Source organism: Saccharomyces eubayanus, chromosome XII, assembly GCF_001298625.1.
Source record: "Saccharomyces eubayanus strain FM1318 chromosome XII, whole genome shotgun sequence".
NCBI lineage: Eukaryota > Fungi > Ascomycota > Saccharomycetes > Saccharomycetales > Saccharomycetaceae > Saccharomyces > Saccharomyces eubayanus.
The window spans coordinates 682,227-702,942 of record NC_030971.1 but is presented as its reverse complement, the minus strand read 5'-3'; the positions used below and the strand labels follow the sequence as shown (position 1 = coordinate 702,942).

The window sequence follows — 20,716 nt, the reverse complement described above, 5'->3', positions numbered from 1 at the left end:
GCAGGAATTGATATTTTAAATATACAAACTGCTTGACTAAAACCCTTGTTTTGACGTGACAAGTCGTATGCAAAGCAATACAGCCATCACCTATAAGAATAGGAAAAAAGGATATTCATTTCAATAACGTTCGTTTTATAAAAGCATAATATTTATGGAAGAGAAGTAGCTTTATACATAGTTTTACAACTTATTGTGCACAATTATGGTTTTTGACCAGCGAAAACAGTTTCAAGAGATTGTTGGAAGTCTGCAATAATATCATCAATGAATTCGATACCAACAGATACACGAATCAAGTCCTTGGTGACACCAGAAGCCAACTTTTCCTTGTCATTTAATTGCTTGTGGGTGGTAAAGTATGGAGCAATGACTAAAGTTTTGGCATCACCAACGTTGGCCAAGTTGGAAGCAAGCTTCAAACCGTCAACAACTTGGGCACCGGAAAGTTTGAATGGATCAGTTTCCTTGTCAGCGTTTGGCAAGTCCTTAACACCGAAGGATAAGACACCACCGAAACCGTTTGATAGATACTTTTTAGCGTTTTCATGATGAGAATGAGATGCTAAACCAGGGTAGGATACCCAGGATACGTAAGGAGATTGCTCCAACCATTTGGCCAACTTCAAGGCATTTTCACCGTGTCTTTCAGCTCTCAAAGATAATGTTTCGACACCTTGTAGTAGTAGGAAAGAGGCAAATGGGTTCATCAAGGGACCCAAATCTCTTAACAGTTCAGTTCTAACATGAACAATGTAAGCCAAGTTACCGTAGGCTTCGTTGTATATAGTACCGTGGTAGCCTTCGGCCGGTTGAGAGAATTGTGGGAACTTTTCTGGGTAGTCCTTCCATGGGAACTTACCAGAGTCAACAATAATACCACCGATGGTGGTACCGTGACCACCAATCCACTTGGTAGCAGAGTGTGTTACAATATCAGCACCGTACTTAATAGGTTGACAGAAGAAACCACCAGCACCGAATGTGTTATCAACAACAACTGGAATACCATGTTTGTGAGCAATGGCAACAATCTTTTCGAAATCTGGAACATTATAACTTGGATTACCAATAGTTTCCAAGTAAACAGCCTTGGTTCTTTCATCGAAGACCTTTTCGAAGTCTTCTGGATTGTCACCTTCGACAAATCTGGCTTCGATACCGAATCTTTTGAATGAGATTTTGAATTGGTTGTAAGTACCACCATATAAGTAAGAAGTGGAGACAATGTTGTCACCAGTGTGAGCCAAACCTTGAATGGCAAGAGTTTGGGCAGCCTGACCAGAGGAAACGGCTAAAGCAGCAGCACCACCTTCTAAAGCAGCGATTCTTTCCTCCAAAACATTACTGGTAGGATTTTGGAAACGAGAATAAACGTAACCTGGCACTTCTAGGCCAAACAATTGAGAACCATGCTTAGAGTTTTCAAAGACGTAAGAACTAGTGGCGTAAATTGGGACAGCTCTTGTTCTGTGAGCATTGTCACTAGGGTCCTCTTGACCAGCGTGTAATTGAACAGTATCGAAATGAGATGGCATTGGTTATGAGTGTGGGGTTAGTAGAATAATATCTATCTGTCTGAGGATCTGTATATTCGAAAAGTAAAAATGTAAATAAACAAGAGAGAGATAAAAAGAAAGAGTTCCTGCTTATTAGTTACTTCTCTTCAACCTTATATATCTTATTTTTCCTTCGAACGTGCACATTTGGATACAGTGTCACCTATACTCTCCCGCTTACTACGTTACACAGTTTTTCGTGATGGTGGTGATTGGACTAACTTTTAGTCATAACTGACCACCACAGTTCTGCAGCCCTGACCGCCTCACGTGCCATTTACTCGTTCCGGGATCATGTGACTTGAGGAAAAAACAAAAACCAAAAAATGAAAAAAAATAATGAGAGCTAAGGGATTCGAACCCTTGCATCCGAAAATATCAGAGATTTTAGAGGTTAAATCCACCTAAATCTGACGCCTTAAACCACTCGGCCAAACTCCCATTGTTTGATGGTTGTTTGGGAAATGAGTGGTAACCATGAAGATGTTGTTATGCTGCCCGAATAAGGGAAACTGCCGAGGGAGGAAGAATTTGTAGTGCAAGATGTTGATAATTAGTAGTTTAGTAAGTCTTAATAATTAAGAATAAGCAGTTCTTTCTTATTATTACAAGAGAGCTATATAAAACACACGCTGATTGGTTATATAAAACCTAATGGTTCAAATATAGTTTAGGCATTATTAATGAGTTATCAGTTATAGCTCATCTGCTTATATACTAATTCCTGATCAATTAATAGATCTTTAATCTTATCTTCACTAATCACTAGATTTGGTGATTTGTATCATGATGAAACACTGTATATAAATAGTAGTAATGTATTGTTACTATTATTCTGATTTCTGATTTTATCCCATATTAATGAATGAGTGTCTGAATACAACTATTCCAACACAAAATGTTTTTATTAAATAATTTTCTGGATACTTTTCGTTATATAAATCTATAAATCTTGAAGAACACCCATATTAACAGTGGGACGAAGAACAAGCACTTCTCAATATCTCATCAAACGTGATACTCAATAACCTCCCAGTTTAACCCGTTAGAGGTGATAGTGGAGCCCTTCTTTAGATTTTCGTAGCTTTGTGGGATTTTCTTGGCTTCTTCACCATAGCTCAACAAAGACTCAAATTTACCAGAATCATTTTCTAGTAATCTGATAAAATTCAAACCGTCAATGGTACTTTGGTTTTTTTTGGACAAGAAACCCTGAACCCATCTACCAACAATAATAACTAAACCGTCGTAGCCTTCATCGTTGACCTTGAGAACGATTGATTTGGCATTCGATGAAAACGTCTCATTGTTAGGGGAGACAATCACTAAATCTTCCCTYGATGGGTCAACTGGTTGCCACAATTCTCTGAATGACACGCTTTCTTTGTCCGCACCGAATGGATAAACAGAGCCGGTTTCTTCAACACAGCCGGAGTCCCAATCTTTCCAAGTAGTGTTGATTTCACCACGATGAGTGTTTGGAACATTCAAATACACATTAGTGTCCAGCCAGAAGTTGAAGTCTTGGGTAACAACACCGTCACCCAGGTTTTTGACCTTGACGGTTTCATTAGTACCGGCAAAGGCCCATTCAAATGGAAAAGCCGATTCACTGTCACCCTTTGGCTTGACAAAAGGCCTCAAGGAGATGTAATGTCCGTCATTGGAAACAGAAGATAAAGTGAAAGTTCTTTCACCAGGTTGAGGGCCTACTTGAAATAAAAGTCTTTTGAATAATGCTGGCATTGTGCTTTCTACAAATTGCTATTTTTTTCTCTTTTGACTACCCCTTTTCAATTGCGTCGTTTTAATTTTCAGTGAGTTTGATCGTAAGATCGGTTTTATACTTTTCGGGTCATTTTCAAACAGGCGACTGCCAAACCTTCCGTAAAAACAAAGCGGAACGGAAGATATGCCATCGGAAGAGTTTGGATGTGGCAGAAAAAAAAATGGTGTCATAGAATCTGGTTCAATTTCTTGTTGGACTTCTTCTAAATCTGTGAAAAGAGCAATATGAAAAGCAATGGTATTATAGAATTTGATGATTATGTTACATAATATTTGATTATTTTATTGTATTCTATAAATGTACCGTATAAAATAATGTTTTCACTTTCTAAAACGTAGTAAGCGAGATCCTTGTAAAAGGAAACAATGGAAAATAATGAACTAAAAGAGGGTATCGAAAACTAATATTTTTGTTAACGGAGACCAAAGTAAGAATATTCAACCAGATGAGAAAGCTAATGCAAATTAGTTAGAAGTGGTGTTACACTGGTTTGGATATTGTCTGGCGGTCAATGGTTGAGGGAATAAACCATTGTACATCAGTCTTTGGACATCCCATTCCAGACTTGATTCCGTCTTGTAACACCAGATAATCCAACCACCTCTCATTTCAAAGGCGTCTAATTGAGCTTCTACATAACGTCTTGTGTTTTCTTTTCTTTCATCGGACCACGAAGTAATATCGTCGTTGTTGGCACAAGAACCAATGTAGGAAGATGTTTGGTCACCATTGACCCAAGAACCATCGTATCTGGCACCGAATCCAACACTGTTCAACCATTTGGTACAATCTGTCATAGCAGCGGCGAATTCACCGCAAACGGTCCAGTGGGCTTCGTCCAACACACCAGTTCCCCATTCACAAGCTACTTGAATACGTTCTTCCATAGATCTTTCTAATTGTTCAGAAGCGAAAACTTGATAATGGTGGTGGTCGATAGTGACACCCCAGTAGCCATCGTTTGCAGTCATAAAGTCATCCCAATAGTTGAATTGTTGGAATGCGTCATGAATGATAATAATTTGATCACTTTTGATGTGGTTTCTTAAGTAATCGTAAGCAGGTGCCAAATAGTTATTCTTCATTTTGTCCATATCCAAGACAGGACCCAATGGTTCATTGATCAATTCGATACCGATAACGGTGTCCAAGTATTCTTCAGCAGAGTATTTTTCCAAGATGTAGTTCAAGGCGCTTGTGGTGACAGCCAAATTGCTGTCTTCCAAAAACTCATATGAATCTCTCAAACCGGAATTATCGAACCCGTTTTGAGAACCAGCAGCACCATGCAAATCAACCCAGACTTTCAAACTATTGTTTCTAGCCCAGCCGATGGCTTGGTCCAAGTATGATTCTTGAATGCCAGTGACGTAAGGGTCGTTGTCTAAAGTTTCGAACGCCCAGTACCCGATAGGAATTCTGACGAGGTTGAAACCTTGAGAGGCAATGTTAGCAAAATCTTGTTCTTGGTAGAAAGTAGACCAATGGCTCTCTAAACGGCTCTTAGCCAAGTCCTTTCCTAAGGATTGACAGTAATGGTACTCATCGACAGGAATGCCGTCGTCGTTGTTATCATTAGTACGGAAGGCTTCGAACAAGGATGGTGTGATGTAAGGCTCGAGGACTAACCAACCACCGATATTGACACCACGGATAGGCTCTCCAAGCGCACCGTTGTCATAATCGTAAAATCTTTTTTTATTTTCTTCATGAACGAACTGGATGGAAGAAGGGTCTCTTGCAGGGACTGGATTGGCAATGACTGATGACACAGTCAATAGTGTGTATAGTAATGTTTTTAGCGAAAGCATTTTTAGTTGGATAGGACGACTAAAAGAAAAAAACAAAAAAAAAGAGAAGGCACGTGTTGTTTGGATTTCAGGCCTTTGCGATTTTTACTTTTCAGTACTTTTTTGTATTTTTAACTAAAATAAACAATGACTATAAAAAAATAAACACTAATAGTAACGGAATATCACGTAAGAAAGATGATTCCATCTTTGCAAATTTACCGTTCAACTTATATACATCTCAAACAAACCATGCCTTTTCTGTTTCAAGTGCCGTTCCTTGGCAGCTACTCATATGAAGATATGGGGATGGCAAGCTGAACTTGATTACTGTACTAATTGATACGCACATGTGCATGGTTCACGCTAAGACCGTGAAGGCGTTTCCTTACAAAGTTTACAAAGGAGCCCAGCAGGTTTTTTTTAGCATCTCGAGCAAGCCACTGGGATCCAGCTCTGCGACGCGTTCTGGGCGCTGCGGCGCTGCGGCGACGCGGGCAGGTGCATGCTTGTACAGGCCTGTCTGGGATCGGGTGTGCACCGCGTTGAAAGATGCTAGGGAGGCGCGTCTGGGTTCTGTTCGTACGGACATATAGTGCGCCAGGACTACATAAAAAGAAACATACAAGCCATCGGATATTTATCTCGAGCATAAGTACGTAAAGCTAGCATCGCAGCAAAGACGCGTTTCAGAATCAAGTAGGGAAGTTTTGTTGCTGGAAGAGGCAAAGGCCCGTATGATCCGGCTTTTTTTAGCTTCTTTTAAAGGCCGGCAGCCCTTCGTTAACGAAAAGTAAATATTGATTGTTTATTTATATATTTTGGAATCACGGTCTACGTATTTCTTTTTTTTATTTTCTTTTTTTTTAACTATTTTTACTTCCTTCTATTTTTGCACCTTAGTATACGGAGGAGATTCCTCTTTTCCTCCAATAATCGCTCACTGCATGCCACTCTCCCCTAACGTTTCGGATTGCGTTGACAACACTCTTGGGGAAGACTTCTTTCATCGTATACCCCATCTCTTTCAAAGTACGTAGAGTAGATTTGCCCACCATGGGGAAGCTTTCCACCTCGACGTGGTCCGGCAGCAGTTGATGATGCATGCGTGGGTACGCCACTGTTTCTAGTATAGGCATTTTGTACCAGTAGGTCCTTACAATGGCCTGTAAAACACTCGTAGTGATTCTTGAACCACCGGAGGCGCCCACCACGAGATCTGGGATACCCAGTTCCGATAGAACAATGGTGGGTGCCGTAGAGGATAAGGGCCTCTTCCCCGGTTCCGGGAAATTGTATATGGAGGGTGCTAGTTCAAAACTGTTGGAAGTGTTAAACTGAGCAAAATCGTCCATTTCGTTGTTGAAAATGACCCCAGTTTTAGGGTCATGTACTAAGGAGCCAAACAACAGATTGACTGTCGTCGTCAGCGAAACAGCATTGCCCTGAGAGTCCACTATACTGAAGTGTGCGGTTCCGTGTGGGTTATTGATCTCGTATGCTGGATCGTAAAGTGTCCAGTTCTCCAACGTCTTGAACTTGCCGTCTAGGGAGTTGCTCCTGATGCTTTCCACAGCTTTGAGAGCCCATTCCGGGTCCAACACCTCTTTGATATGTTTGGGCAGCGTTTCCCCTTCATAATCTCCCAGCCTGCTCCGTGCACTGGCCATCCATTTCATGCTTTCAAGCAATTGATAGGTGTTTTCTTCGACATAATCGCCACCTTCTTGGTTATGGAAATTATCCATTATCTTTAATGCTGAAAGTAGTGCTGCACCAGAGCTCGAACCACTACTTGTTAGTACGGTCATGTCGTTGTCAGGAATATAGTTTACACCCTTCCGGATTTGCGTGGACAGTGGTTTTGTAACGTGAACGTCATATGATGCAACATCATCCAAGTTCATTATTCCGTTGTATTTCTCTATCGTACTAACCATCGATTTAGCAATCCAGTGGTTGGGATCATAAAATGGCGTTACAGAACCATTATGGGCCAGTTCCATTAACATGTTCGCTAGCATTGGTCTCTTGATCCAATCGCCTTTTTTCAAAACGCCGTTTTGGGTAGAGTTCAGTACAAATGACCAATCCTCCTTCAATGTTAAGAAAACGTCCTCATATAGCCGTAAACTGGCACCGAGGACTTCATCTATCTGCCAACCCCCGCTTCCTAATTTCGCCACTGGTTCAATTAAGTCATACCATCCGACTTGGCCACTACCTCTTTCTTCATATAGACGGTATAAACCCATAAGTTCTCCTGGAACACCTACTGCTAGACCTCCTATCTTTGAGCACAATGAACAGTTTTCAAACATGTGTTTATGCGAGCCCGCAGGTGCCTTTTCTCTAAAATCAATAGACAAATGGTCGTCATCGCTTTTACCAGAAAACACCACATAACCACCACCACCAATGCCACTATTAAAGAAGTTTACCATGCCTTTACAAAGAGCCTGCGTCACTGCAGCATCTGCAGCGTTGGAGCCGGGGAATTTCAACAAGACTTCGTTTATGGTCAAGTTGCTACAGATCTCTAAATCAGAACTTATGGCGCCGTGTAAACCAATCTTTAGGAGTTGATGATCTGGCGTTAAAGAGGGGCTTCGAAGCAAGGGATCGATATCAATGTTGTGGTGATCTTTATCCTTGCCATCTTCGCCTTTGTTTGGGTTCAAAAATGTTCCGAATTTATCGACCTCCCGATTAGCAGGGCTTCGAAGAAGACTGTTTATTCTGTGTAGAGATTCTTGGGAGGCAAATGATATCATTTTTGAAGGCAGACCAAACACCAACGTGCATATTGCTAGCAGCGTGAGAACGCGTGGTATAAACTTGATACTTGGAGCCGCGGAATTTCTTGTACTACAAGACGGCATGACTGTGGCTTTTTATTGTTCTGTTTCTGTTTTATCTTCTTTACGTGGCTGACTAATTATCTTTTTTTTTTCTGGGCTAAGGTTGCTATGGAAAATACGCTATGTTAAAGCAGCTATGCTAATACCGGGACTGGAAGTACTTTTGTGAAGAACGAGAGAGTAATATCCAAAGCGCCTAATGTGTCTTTATATGTATATGTAGATCTGCTATCGATCAGTTGGATTCAAATTCTTATATCCTTTTAAAGGAAATTGATAAGCGGACAAAAATCCGGCACTAAAATACTCGAAGCGGCAAGTCTTTTCTTTTGCGGAGTATCAGGGACAAACGCTGAGTGATATGGTTTTGGAGTTTTTGATAAGGAAAAGATACAATTAAGCCATTCTGTTCTACTTCGAATTTTTCAGCTTGCAGTAATTTGCCTATGAGGAAGGTTTCGTAATCGCTGCACAGGCATACAAGGTTTGATTTATTGTTAACCACAGCATTCCTCCACATATCAAGCGGGTAAGACACTTAAATAACAAAAAATATTATATTGTAAAAACTACAAAGCGAGCAACTAATGAGCAATCATAAGGTGCAACTGAGCCAGGACTCCACGAAGAAAGGAAAGGAACAATGACAAGGTACTATTGTGAGTATTGTCATTCATATCTGACTCACGATACGCTAAGTGTTCGTAAATCGCACCTGGTGGGTAAAAATCATCTTCGAGTAACAGCGGACTATTATAGAAACAAGGCAAGAGACATTTCTGGCAAGCATGATCATAAAAGGCGCCACAAAGGGAAAAGGGGTAGCAAAGAAAGGGAAGAATCAAGTGCAAGGGAAAAACTAAAGGTTACGTGCTTGCCCAATAAGGAGAAAAGGCGAAATATGCACGGGAAGAAGATGAWYYWWAAKGAWMYGGCRMMMACCKMGATCWACACACTGCAGTCGTTATACAACGGTTCTCCGGGCTACTCCAAGGTGTTCATAGACGCTAACCGCTTTGATATAGGAGATTTAGTCAAGGCCAGCAAATTACCTCAAAGGGCCAACGAAAGATCTGCGCAACACACCGTCAAGCAAACTTCGAGATCTAGGGACGAAACATGCGAGAGCAATCCGTTCCCTAGACTAACCAGTCAAGCGAAATTAGAGCCTCCGAAGATATTGTCACAGTGGAACAACACCATTCCAAAGACTTCTATTTTTTACAGTACGGACATCCTACAAACCACGATTAAGGAATCAAAGAAACGGATCCACCCAGATGGCCTACGGAAACCGGCGAGTTCCAACGGGTTTAAAAGGAGGCGTTATGGAAATTAGTTTTATTAGAATAGATTATTAAATATTATTATGTAAGTTTTTTTCGTCAAAAATATAACAGAGAGAAATTCAACGAAGAATTAATACGGCATGGTGAAGGTGAAGAACAAAAAATAAAGAGGATTAAATGGAAAAAATTAGTTGAATTGAAAAGAGAGGATGTACAGTATGCAATTATTGGTTGTGCGCTATCATTACGATCATGAGAATTGGAGACTAGATATTAGACATTAGGGCTGGTTTCCAGCAAGCACTTGCTTTTCCTCGTCGTCGCATTGCAGCTGCTTGTCACTACTACTGGTTGAGCGGAAGGATATGAATATCATTCCAATCAACCCCAGTAACAACACCCCGACAACAACAATAATAAACGATATTATGAGTACGGCGAGTACATTTTCCAGTTGTTCATTTTCGAAACCGAAGTCTGATAGATCTGGAGACCCCGCAACATGCGTATGCACACCTTGAGCGACGGTTTCGTCCGAGTTTAGGATCTTTAGCAGCAGCTTTAATATTTCGTCCCCTATACTGGCTTTGGCGCCGTGACGCTCAGCGCACAGGAAGTTTGAGCTTAGCGAGACAACGTTTGTTTGTTCATTAACAAAATCACCTTCAACCATTTTTTTTACTATGTTTTATCGTACTTATTCTATAATGCAAAAAGAGTATACTGTTACTTGTGCGTGCGTGCGTGCTTGTATATGTGTGTTTATGCTATTACTGCCAGATAACAGAGAAAAAGATAATTTTTCAAAAAGAACTCTTGGCCCAGGCATAGAAAGAATACCCTAATATATATGATTACGCAAGGATCTTATACGACTTTTTTTTAATAGTTGCCGCGGCCGAATGAGTGCCTATGACTTTGTAGCTCATTAGTAATGCGGCCAGGTACTGCGCAATCTCTTTGCAGACGTAACCCTTTTCCCTTCTCTCAAGAATTTCCTTTTTTTCTTCCCTTTTTGTTTTGGTTTTCGATCTCGCAAAACTCATCTCTTTACTCTTTCCGGCGGTCGGAGAACGGCCGGTGTTTTCTTTAAGCCGCAAATGCAATGCGTGTGCGCTCTTTTTCGCACGTTTCTCCGGACGACCCAAAAGAAAGCGCGCGGTGAGCTATTGTTACTCCATTTTACGGCCCGTTTCTCGGGAACCGCCTGCGGCTCTGGTTTGGCAGTATAGTCTGAAGAGTGTCGAGTCGGCGAGCCCTGCAGCTATAGCGCCGGAGAATGGTTTTGATCTGCCGTCGCGGGTGCTTTAGGCAGTAAGTTGGAAAGGAGGAGTACGCATTATAAAGATCGGGCCGGATTTCAGTTAACATTAGCATTAGTGTTAGCCAGCACTATACACCCTCTCTTTTTTTTTTGGTGGCACGCAGTAGTGGGCGTATGCAATGGTTAGTCACAAGGGCGCCTTTGTCACGTCAGCTATGGCAACGGCTCTATAGTGGAAAAAAAGCTCGTTTGAAGACCTACATTTTCCGGCTTCCGCTTTTTTTTTTTTCGTTTACGCGTCATTATATCAAAGTGAGGTTTTTGAGGAAAGGTAATTTGCCGCAGCGGGTGTCGTACCAGACGATTGTTTTCATTACCGCAAAGGGTTAATAGTGCTTTTCGATGTGCCATTTGTAAGCCGATTGGGCATTAATTATTTGCCTGATGACGATGTGGCATGCAAGCCGCCGATACAGTACGAGTCTTTCTAGCACCCAGAAAGAAGAAAGCCAAGAAACGGGAGACGGCCCTCGTTTCAGGCCTCGGCGGCTCTAGACATTGCAAAAAAAAAGATAAAAAACAAGAGATCAAAGGCATATTGCCGATCTTTCAACAAACCATCTTGTTCTGAGCCGGGGAAAAAAAAGAGGGAAGAAGAAACCGAGGCAATTCATTGTTCCCGGTACGTAAGGTCCAAGTGCCTCTTGCAATATTGTAGGGTGCTCCCAGTGCGCCGAATAGATTCTGCACGAGTTTTCCTAGCGCCTATATTTATAAAGAATAAATAAATCAAGCTTACGACTGCCATTCCGGCAAGCTCTGCTGTGGCTGATACTGCCTTGCAAGGCAAGTGCGCTGTGCACTCTACTTGGAGGGCCCTCTTTTATCACCCTGTACGAACCAATTACGCATCAGAAAAAAAAACCCTGTGGCTCTTTACCCGACTTCTTTGCCATTCCAATAAATTAAAGAGGAAAAAAAATACATATGAACCTACTGTATAAGAAAGGGATACTATACTGGATCGGAAACCAGCTTATACTTCGATCTTCAGCTCGAATACCCTGTCACATCGAATAAAACACACACAGCAATAATGTTCCCCGCCGCTTCCAGAAGAATAGTGCTCAATGCTTCGAGATTACCATTGAGATTGTGTAATAGAACTTTGACGACCACAAGAGTATCCTACAACGTCATACAGGACTTGTACTTGAGGGAACTGAAGGAAACTAAGCTGGCTCCCAGCTCTTTGCAAGATGCCGAGGGTAACGTCAAGCCTTGGAGCCCACCAAAGAAGCCAACCTTACCAGAATTGGAACTTCAAGGCCCAGACGCCCTAAAGGCATACGCCGATCAAAACGTAGAAACCGCCAACGACACCAAGAGCTCTGTGGAGGGCGAAGCCGAACCAATTGAAGAGGACTGGTTGGTCTTGGACGACGTCGAGGAAGCAAAAGAAAGCCATTGAGTTTCTCATCGAGTCTCTCATCGCATCCTCTTTATCGAAGAGCATAAAAACAACTGAACGACTGAATCGAATGGAAATCATCATTTTTTCCTGCCCAACCTCACATCTTTTTTATATTCGGATCCAATACAATCAAAATATACTACGCACTCTTTGTAATCAATAGAAAACGCAAGTTTTTTTTTTAAAGCAAAATACAATTGTACATAGACATATCTTTACCTTTCCTATTACTACTATTCTTTTACTTTACTCTATTTTATCTTCTACATACGATTAAATACGAGCCCCTCAGTTACTCTTAGCTACGTTGGTGATTCGTTTCACATAAGACGTAATGTAGCCAGCCGCCCCTAAGAATAACATCATGATACACGAATGCTCATCCCACCAAGATGGAAAAAAAATTTTCGTTTCTTTTTTCTCTGGCGAAGATTTTGAAAAATTTGATGTGTATGATCAACTTTTCCTCACCTTTTAGTTTGTTTTGTTTCGTTTTTAAACAGAGAGGATTGCTCTTTCAACATTTTTTCCGTTGATCACTTAAAGTCCAGCACTAAAGGAATAACAAGCACACTCATTTATTTGCAAATGTCTGCCCCAGCTGCTAACGGTGAAGTCCCAACCTTTAAACTAGTCCTTGTCGGTGATGGTGGTACTGGTAAGACCACTTTCGTCAAGAGACATTTGACTGGTGAATTCGAAAAGAAGTACATTGCCACCATCGGTGTTGAAGTGCATCCTTTGTCCTTCTACACCAATTTCGGTGAAATTAAATTCGACGTCTGGGACACTGCTGGCCAAGAAAAGTTCGGTGGTCTAAGAGACGGTTACTACATCAATGCTCAATGTGCCATCATTATGTTCGATGTCACCTCCAGAATTACTTACAAGAATGTTCCTAACTGGCACAGAGATTTGGTCCGTGTCTGTGAAAACATTCCAATCGTCTTGTGTGGTAACAAGGTCGATGTCAAAGAAAGAAAGGTCAAGGCCAAGACCATCACTTTCCACAGAAAGAAGAACTTGCAATACTACGACATTTCCGCCAAATCTAACTACAACTTTGAAAAGCCTTTCTTATGGTTGGCCAGAAAATTGGCTGGTAACCCACAATTAGAGTTTGTTGCTTCTCCAGCTTTGGCCCCACCAGAGGTCCAAGTCGACGAACAATTGATGCAACAATACCAACAAGAAATGGAACAAGCCACCGCCTTGCCATTGCCTGATGAAGATGATGCTGATTTATAAGGGAAGAGCCACTATCACTTTTTTTTTCCCTTAACTGTATACATATTTACATTCATCTCAATATAGAAATTCCATAAGATCCATGCGATTTTGAAAATTTATAATTGAATAAACCAAACAAACAAACTGGTGCTTTGGCCTTCATAGTACGGAGATCTAAATATATAACCTGTAATTGGAATGTATCTATCTATATAATGGTTGTGCGTATTTAGCAGTTTTTTTTCAGATCGTATACGCATCGTTTCAGACGGGTGCTAGAGCACACGTAGGAATTTAATGTGAACCTTCAACGTAAAAACCAACAGGCAAAGAACAATAAGGCATATGCTTCGTAAACCCAGCAGAAAGCATACCACTGCAAGCTCATTCAACTATGGTTACCCTTGAATACAACACAAACAGCAAACAGATAAGTGCAAGTGGCGCCGATGTCACACAATCCACCGAAACCAATATCGATCAAATAAATGTCCTCACTACATCATTAATAGGTGAAACAAACCCAAATTTTACTCCACAACCAAATGAAGCTCTAAGTAAAATGATCAAAGGTTTGTTTGAAAGCGGTATGAAAAATCTACAACAGAAGAAACTGAACGAGGCTTTGAAAAATGTTTCCTTAGCAATCGAAATGGCACAAAGGAAAAGAGCGCCTTGGGAAGCCTTTGCTATTCAGCTACCAGAGTTGCACTTCATGCTTCGTAGCAAAATAGATTTGTCTTTGGTGCTCGGAAAGTATTTAGAGGCATTGCAAGATCTAGACTTTTTACTCGGTACGGGGCTCATCCAACCAGACGTCTTTGTGAGGAAAGCGGACTGTCTGTTGAAATTAGGACAGTGGGAAGAAGCTAGAGCCACTTTAGAAAGAGGCTTGGCATTTGTTCCCGACGATATGAAACTTAGAGCCCTTCTAATAGAAACAGCAAGAAATTTAGCCGAATATAACGGCGAGTAAGAAGCGTGTGAGGTCTTCCCGGCTGTATCTAAGCTACGTAATGACTGTATAGCAGGAAATTTTAGATAGATTCAAAATACATAGCAAGCCTATTAACTCACAGATTAGCGACGTATCCTTTACAAAGGCCTCCTCCCGCTTACCCAAGTATGGAGTACTTTACTTCCTGTCCCATCGCAGCGATTTTTTTTCAGCATCATGGAAAAAAAAAATGGACATAAAAAAAACCTTCAAAATCAAAATTAGCTACCCACCAGCTCATCCGGTAACGATAACTACGGCACATTGGATTTTCAACTCTTGCCCTGTTTAAGATGTCCTCTCAAGCATTCTCTTCAGCACATCCAAATGCGGCAACATCTGATTTGAATATCACTATTGACACCTTTGTTGCTAAGTTGAAAAGAAGACAAGTACAAGGTTCATATGCCATTGCCTTAGAAACTTTACAGCTGTTGATGAGATTTATCTCAGCAGCTCGTTGGAACCATGTCAACGAGCTTATTGAACAAATCAGAGATTTGGGCAATAGGTTAGAGAAGGCTCATCCCACTGCTTTTAGTTGTGGTAATGTCATCAGAAGAATACTGGCTGTTTTAAGAGATGAAGTGGAGGAAGACACCATGAATACAACGGTTACCTCTACATCTGTTGCCGAGCCTTTAATTTCCTCCATGTTTAATCTACTACAGAAACCCGAGCAACCCCATCAAAATAGGAAAAATAGTTCCAGTAGTTCTACCATGAAAACCAAAACTGACTACCGTCAAGTGGCCATCCAGGGTATCAAAGATCTTATAGATGAAATCAAAAACATTGACGAAGGTATCCAACAAATCGCTATCGACCTGATTCACGACCATGAAATTTTATTAACCCCAACGCCTGATTCAAAAACCGTGCTAAAGTTTTTAATCACTGCTCGCGAACGTAGCAATAGAACGTTTACAGTGCTAGTCACGGAAGGCTTTCCTAACAATACAAAAAATGCGCATGAGTTTGCCAAAAAATTAGCACAACATAACATAGAAACCCTGGTAGTTCCCGATTCAGCAGTTTTTGCGCTAATGTCTCGTGTTGGTAAGGTTATCATTGGTACTAAAGCCGTCTTTGTCAACGGTGGTACCATCTCATCAAATTCAGGTGTTTCATCTGTTTGTGAATGTGCTCGTGAATTCAGAACCCCTGTCTTCGCTGTTGCTGGTCTATATAAACTATCTCCCTTATACCCATTCGATGTGGAGAAGTTTGTCGAATTCGGTGGGTCTCAGCGTATATTACCTAGAATGGACCCAAGAAAAAGATTAGATGCTGTTAATCAAATTACCGATTATGTCCCACCTGAAAACATTGATATCTACATAACAAACGTCGGTGGGTTTAATCCAAGTTTCATATATCGTATTGCATGGGATAATTATAAGCAAATTGATGTGCACTTAGATAAAAAGAAGGTATAACTCTAGGTCTTTCACATATTGTTCATGAGAAGAAAAAGAAAATCTTATAGATCCAACAAGTTTGTTTCACTAATAATTATAAATACATAATTAAAATAATCTCGTAGTTTGAGCCCAATAAAAAAGACTAATATATAAGGATCACTTTTTAACTATGCATTTTCTTCCTGCAAAGATGTCAACACTTTGATTAAATTGAGTTAATAATTATTGTCATCTACTTTATTTTGCCTGGTGATGAAAAACAAAAACAGAAAGAAAAAAAACTCAATAAGAAATAAGGGGAACTACAAACTCTAGAAGAGACCGATTGATTAGCGTAGCCATAAACAAGCAATGGCACCAAAGTTTGTAGTTTTTGGGGGAAATGGGTTCTTAGGGAAGAGAATTTGTCAAAATGCGGTGATTGCAGGCTATCAAGTTGTTTCTGTATCTAGGTCCGGCAAAGCTCCCCACAGTACTGAATTAAATGAGAAACAATGGATTCAGGAAGTTCAATGGACTGCGGCTGATATTTTTAAACCAGACTCTTACCATTCGTTACTGAAAGATGCCGCAAACGTGGTTCATAGTTTGGGGATTCTTTTGGAAAACGAGAGCTATAAGAAAACTCTTTCGAAAAGCCCCACAAATAATTCAAAATCGAGTCTTTTCTCTCTTGGTGCAGGACCAAATCCTTTACGAAAAAGCAGTCCCTACTTTACTTATGAAATGATGAATAAGCAAAGTGCCATTATTTTGGCAGATACTTTTAAGCAGGCAATTATAAAAAGAGGCAAGAAGGAGCAGGCGAAAGTAGACGAAAGATCGTTTACATATATTTCTGCAGATAAGGGGTTTCCGATCATACCCAGTGGTTATATCAATTCAAAGAGGGAGGCTGAAATTGAAATAGAAAGACTGCACGAGTATTTTAGACCTATCATTATGAGGCCTGGTTTCATGTTTGATGAGCATAGAAACGCAATTGGACCGAGATCTTTCATTCACAGCGCTCTTGAGCTCCTTTACTGTGGTAACAGATTTTTGTTACAGAACAAACTAAAATTTATGAATGACCTAATAAGGCCAACGGTATCTACTCAACAGGTAAGCCATTCCATCTTGACAAAAGTTGAAGATCCAAACTTCACAGGAATAGTAACACTTGAGGAAATACTCAAAACATGAAGAAGACGATTATTATTTTTCTGTTTTCTTTTCTATTTACAGGTTAAAAGTACTTACCTATATACAGCTTTTCATATTTTTAAAATAGTAGTAGTGTCAAAAGAATAAAATAAAAAACACGAATGCAATTTCAACGACGTAAAAATGCTTGATATGCTTCTTGGTTAATTTGGATATTACCTATAGTTTTCATATGCTTTTTACCCTCTTTTTGCTTGGCCAATAGTTTCTTTCTACGAGAGAGATCAGAAGCATGTAACTTCTGAAGAACATCTTTTCTTCTCGCCTTTATGGTCTCCCTAGCTATTATCTTGTTATTAGCCCTAGCTTGGATAACAACCTCATATAATTGCGATTTAACGAACTCTTTGAATTTCTTTACCCATTCCCTACCAACTCGTTCAACTTCAGACCTGTGCAATACCCTGGATAAGGCGTCGATAGCATTCCCATTAACTAATAGTTGTAGTTTCACGACATCAGAATTTCTATATCCAGCCTCTTCATAATCCAAAGAAGCAAACCCTCTGGAGACAGATTTTAATTTGCCAAAAAAGTCATCAACCAAATGTGATAACGGAAGGTAATATTTTAGCATTACTTGTCCGTTAGTGTTAAGGTAAGTGATATCAATCTGTTCTCCTCGATTGCTGTCGCATAAACGTATAACATTGCCTAAATATTCCTGAGGCAACGTCATAACTGCCTCTATAAATGGTTCGTGATAAGCTGCAACGTTTACTCTTTTCGTAGCAGCGTCTGGAAATTCATCAGGATTGGTTATTAGCTTTTTTGAACCATCAGTGAACTCAACTAAATAAGGCACAGTGGGTTGGGTAATAATCAATTTGGAACCATATTCTTTTTCTAGCCTTTCACGGAAAACAGATGCATGTAAAGATCCTAAAAAGCCCAACCTCCAACCTTGTCCTAAGGCATTAGAAGTCTCACGCTCCAAGGTAACGGATCTGTCATTGAGAACAAGTCTACTCATATCATCATCCATCGCTTTAAATTCAACCCCATCTGCCGGAAACGCGCCCACAAACACCATAGGTTTTTGTTCTTCAAAGCCAGGAAGTACTTCGGTTTCATGCTCCTTACCCAAATGCATAATAGTATCTCCTACTTTAGCCTCCTTAGAGTCCTTCATTCCCAGTACTATATAGCCAACTTGCCCCGCCTTCAAAGTACCTGTGGAAGTCCTGTCAGGATACATGATTCCGGTATCTTTAACTTCGTATTTTTCCTTTGTCTGGGCACAAACAACCCTGTCATTCTTGCGTACAGACCCGTCAACTATATTGACTAAAAGAACTGCTCCTAAGTATGCATCGTACCACGAATCTACTAATAGTGCTCTAAAGGGTTTGCCGAGCCTCCCAGTTGGTGGTGGTATGCGGTCAATTATAGCTGGCAATAGCAGGTCTTCCACGTTTAGACCTGTTTTGGCACTGACGCCGATTATGTCTTCTTCCGGAAGCTCAAAATTATTCACTATTTGGTCTTTAACCTGTTTTACGTCTGTAAGGTTGAGATCGACTTTATTTATTACCGGGATTAACTTCAACCCCAGGCTAAAGGCCAAATAGAAATTAGCCACTGTCTGAGCTTGAATACCTTGCGAGGCATCGACCAAAAGAATAGCCCCCCCGCATGATGCGTAAGACCTTGAAACTTCCCCTCTAAAATCTACATGTCCTGGAGTGTCAATTAGGTGTAAGAGGTAATCTTCTCCAGTTCTTTTGTCGTTATAGAACATCGAACATGTTTGTGCTTTTATAGTGATTCCTCTTTCTCTTTCGACTTCAAGTTTATCTAGAACCTGCTTATTTTTCGCATTTGGATCAATGACGTGTGTTATTTCTAGCAGTCTGTCACTTAATGTCGACTTTCCATGATCGACATGAGCAACAATAGAAAAGTTTCTGTAATTTTCTATTGGAATTTGTTCAATCCGTGTTTGCAAAACCTGTGCGGGCGTCACCGTATGATTATATCGTAGAATGTATGTATGCCGTTGATGAGACCATAGTTGCTTTAACGTTTTGACCTTAAGTTTTAGCATATTCTAGTCAGGTTAGTCTCCCACATCAATACCTTTAATTCACGAGTTTAACTGCAGTCGGGGGCGAGTTTTATTTGATTTTGTTTGCAATGCCAATTGATTTTCTTTATTTACATCGAAATAAAATATAAACACATATTAAGATCAGAAATTGAAAAGGCAAAAGTAAGTGTATGGGAAAACAACTAGATGAAGTTGAAGTTAATAGTGAATGGTTGCGAAGCACCAGATGACTATAAATTATTGAGAACTACTATCAATACGGTAGCCTCATTGAGAAAGACAGCTATTTTAAGATTCAATAGCGAAAGGTTGACCATAATATCCACTCCCAAATCGTCACTGAATAGTAGTAGCAATGGTACAATACTACGCGGAGACACTGGACAACTATGGTGTACTATTCCTCAGGATGTGTTTAGACTGTATACAGTCATATCCGCTCGCGAACTAAATACAATAACAATGGAGTGCAATTGTGACTCTTTATTGAGTGTTTTCAAAAGATACGACCGCGTAATGAATCAAGGATCCTCTTCTAATATGACTATAAAGCTGCAGTCAATGCCTGAATGGAATACAAATAACGGAACACTTTCAGGAGGAACAGCCGGAGGTGTGGATACAACATCAAAACCAAACCCTATTTGTGCATTGGGTGTAACTTTTGAAGAAATTGTTCATACTGGCGGTCCCAATGATGCTGTGGTCATGAATGGGGGAATAGATGATCAAAATGGCTTGCCGACGACAGTAGCGACAGGAAATTTACTTGCAAGTAACAAGGTTATTATGCACTCGTTTAAGGTGCCAGTAAAATTATTGTTTCGTGCTCAGGACACGCGAATACAGGAGCCCATGATCAACTATATTCAGTTAATGATGTACAAACTGCCGCCGATTTCTGGTGAGTTCGGTTCTGCCTTTCATGGGTTTATAAGACGTGTCGAACGGTATACTAACGTTAATCACATTCATTTAACTGGAATCAAGAAGAAAAAGCAGGGCGACGAGGGAGATGATGTGGAGTTGAAAATAATTGTGAATGAGTTAGATTGGCATTTGGAAATATGTTGGAATGGACCCTTAGACTCAGTGATACAACAACAAGAGAGTAGTTCTGCCAATCCTTCCCAAAATCATAATATGGACATCCATCCTGAGCATGAACAAGAATCTCTTCCCATGATTGATACTGACAAACCGATGTCTTCGCTATATACCAATACTAGAGATAGAGAGATAGAGGAGAATGCTCGTTATGATGAAGACCTGTTGAGGATTGAAGACAGTGAAATTGCTGATACGCGAAATAATTACACTACTGACAACAGCGACGATACAAGATTCAATGATGTGTCTGTAATGGTAGAAAAGGCGGAACAAGAGAGTTCGTCCACTCATGAAGTAATTATCCGCTGCAAAGATTGGAAAGTCTGTTCCAAACTATACGCAGCGTTCGAGGAAGTTGTTTTGGCAATTTCTCACGACGAATCTTGTGTATTCCATTGTTCGCTGGACCGTGGTAGTTTGGAGGACAGCGAGGACGTGGAAAAGCCAAGGGAAAGAGGTCAGATCATATATTACATGGCAAGATCAAAAGGTTTGTGAGCTCTGTGGCGCTATCTATTCAAACAAGATTGCTAATTGCGTATGTAGTTCATCATCTTTTTTTTCCTTGCTTTTAAAATGCGGAAATCAAAAAGACTGTGCATCAGTACATTTTATTGAATCCGTGCCTCTCATCAGTTTAGTTTTTTCTATTTTTTGTGAGGAAAAAACGACA

At 40.4% G+C, this 20,716-nt stretch overlaps 12 protein-coding genes and 1 non-coding gene across 13 annotated transcripts; 7 read left to right on the top strand and 6 right to left on the bottom strand.

Annotated features, from left to right (window-relative positions):
* Positions 1–203: 203 nt before the first annotated feature.
* MET17 (bifunctional cysteine synthase/O-acetylhomoserine aminocarboxypropyltransferase MET17) lies at positions 204–1,538 on the bottom strand (the record flags this gene model as incomplete). The annotated part of the gene is made up of 1 exon (XM_018366863.1): positions 204–1,538. One exon carries the CDS (start codon positions 1,536–1,538, stop codon positions 204–206), a length of 1,335 nt encoding a protein of 444 aa, XP_018220702.1.
* Positions 1,539–1,899: 361 nt separating this feature from the next.
* On the bottom strand, positions 1,900–2,000 carry DI49_3806. The gene is given in 2 exon segments: positions 1,900–1,944; positions 1,962–2,000. It is a non-coding gene; the product is annotated as a tRNA-Leu (tRNA).
* A 567-nt stretch (positions 2,001–2,567) lies between these two features.
* HRI1 (Hri1p) lies at positions 2,568–3,305 on the bottom strand (the record flags this gene model as incomplete). The annotated part of the gene is made up of 1 exon (XM_018366862.1): positions 2,568–3,305. One exon carries the CDS (start codon positions 3,303–3,305, stop codon positions 2,568–2,570), a length of 738 nt encoding a protein of 245 aa, XP_018220701.1.
* A 2,732-nt stretch (positions 3,306–6,037) lies between these two features.
* ECM38 (gamma-glutamyltransferase) lies at positions 6,038–8,020 on the bottom strand (the record flags this gene model as incomplete). The annotated part of the gene is made up of 1 exon (XM_018366861.1): positions 6,038–8,020. The coding sequence occupies one exon, from the start codon at positions 8,018–8,020 to the stop codon at positions 6,038–6,040; it is 1,983 nt and encodes a 660-aa protein (XP_018220700.1).
* A 622-nt stretch (positions 8,021–8,642) lies between these two features.
* YHC1 (Yhc1p) lies at positions 8,643–9,338 on the top strand (the record flags this gene model as incomplete). The annotated part of the gene is made up of 1 exon (XM_018366860.1): positions 8,643–9,338. The coding sequence occupies one exon, from the start codon at positions 8,643–8,645 to the stop codon at positions 9,336–9,338; it is 696 nt and encodes a 231-aa protein (XP_018220699.1).
* A 230-nt stretch (positions 9,339–9,568) lies between these two features.
* DI49_3802 (uncharacterized protein) lies at positions 9,569–9,961 on the bottom strand (the record flags this gene model as incomplete). The annotated part of the gene is made up of 1 exon (XM_018366859.1): positions 9,569–9,961. One exon carries the CDS (start codon positions 9,959–9,961, stop codon positions 9,569–9,571), a length of 393 nt encoding a protein of 130 aa, XP_018220698.1.
* Positions 9,962–11,648: 1,687 nt separating this feature from the next.
* Positions 11,649–12,023, top strand: ATP14 (F1F0 ATP synthase subunit h; the record flags this gene model as incomplete). The annotated part of the gene is made up of 1 exon (XM_018366858.1): positions 11,649–12,023. One exon carries the CDS (start codon positions 11,649–11,651, stop codon positions 12,021–12,023), a length of 375 nt encoding a protein of 124 aa, XP_018220697.1.
* A 591-nt stretch (positions 12,024–12,614) lies between these two features.
* Positions 12,615–13,274, top strand: GSP1 (Ran GTPase GSP1; the record flags this gene model as incomplete). Its single annotated transcript, XM_018366857.1, has 1 exon — positions 12,615–13,274. One exon carries the CDS (start codon positions 12,615–12,617, stop codon positions 13,272–13,274), a length of 660 nt encoding a protein of 219 aa, XP_018220696.1.
* Positions 13,275–13,650: 376 nt separating this feature from the next.
* On the top strand, positions 13,651–14,232 carry SEC72 (Sec63 complex subunit SEC72; the record flags this gene model as incomplete). Its single annotated transcript, XM_018366856.1, has 1 exon — positions 13,651–14,232. One exon carries the CDS (start codon positions 13,651–13,653, stop codon positions 14,230–14,232), a length of 582 nt encoding a protein of 193 aa, XP_018220695.1.
* Positions 14,233–14,546: 314 nt separating this feature from the next.
* GCD7 (translation initiation factor eIF2B subunit beta) lies at positions 14,547–15,692 on the top strand (the record flags this gene model as incomplete). Its single annotated transcript, XM_018366855.1, has 1 exon — positions 14,547–15,692. The coding sequence occupies one exon, from the start codon at positions 14,547–14,549 to the stop codon at positions 15,690–15,692; it is 1,146 nt and encodes a 381-aa protein (XP_018220694.1).
* A 336-nt stretch (positions 15,693–16,028) lies between these two features.
* Positions 16,029–16,862, top strand: COQ11 (ubiquinone biosynthesis protein COQ11; the record flags this gene model as incomplete). Its single annotated transcript, XM_018366854.1, has 1 exon — positions 16,029–16,862. One exon carries the CDS (start codon positions 16,029–16,031, stop codon positions 16,860–16,862), a length of 834 nt encoding a protein of 277 aa, XP_018220693.1.
* A 130-nt stretch (positions 16,863–16,992) lies between these two features.
* On the bottom strand, positions 16,993–18,930 carry GUF1 (GTPase GUF1; the record flags this gene model as incomplete). Its single annotated transcript, XM_018366853.1, has 1 exon — positions 16,993–18,930. The coding sequence occupies one exon, from the start codon at positions 18,928–18,930 to the stop codon at positions 16,993–16,995; it is 1,938 nt and encodes a 645-aa protein (XP_018220692.1).
* Positions 18,931–19,119: 189 nt separating this feature from the next.
* MEC3 (Mec3p) lies at positions 19,120–20,541 on the top strand (the record flags this gene model as incomplete). The annotated part of the gene is made up of 1 exon (XM_018366852.1): positions 19,120–20,541. One exon carries the CDS (start codon positions 19,120–19,122, stop codon positions 20,539–20,541), a length of 1,422 nt encoding a protein of 473 aa, XP_018220691.1.
* Positions 20,542–20,716: the final 175 nt, after the last annotated feature.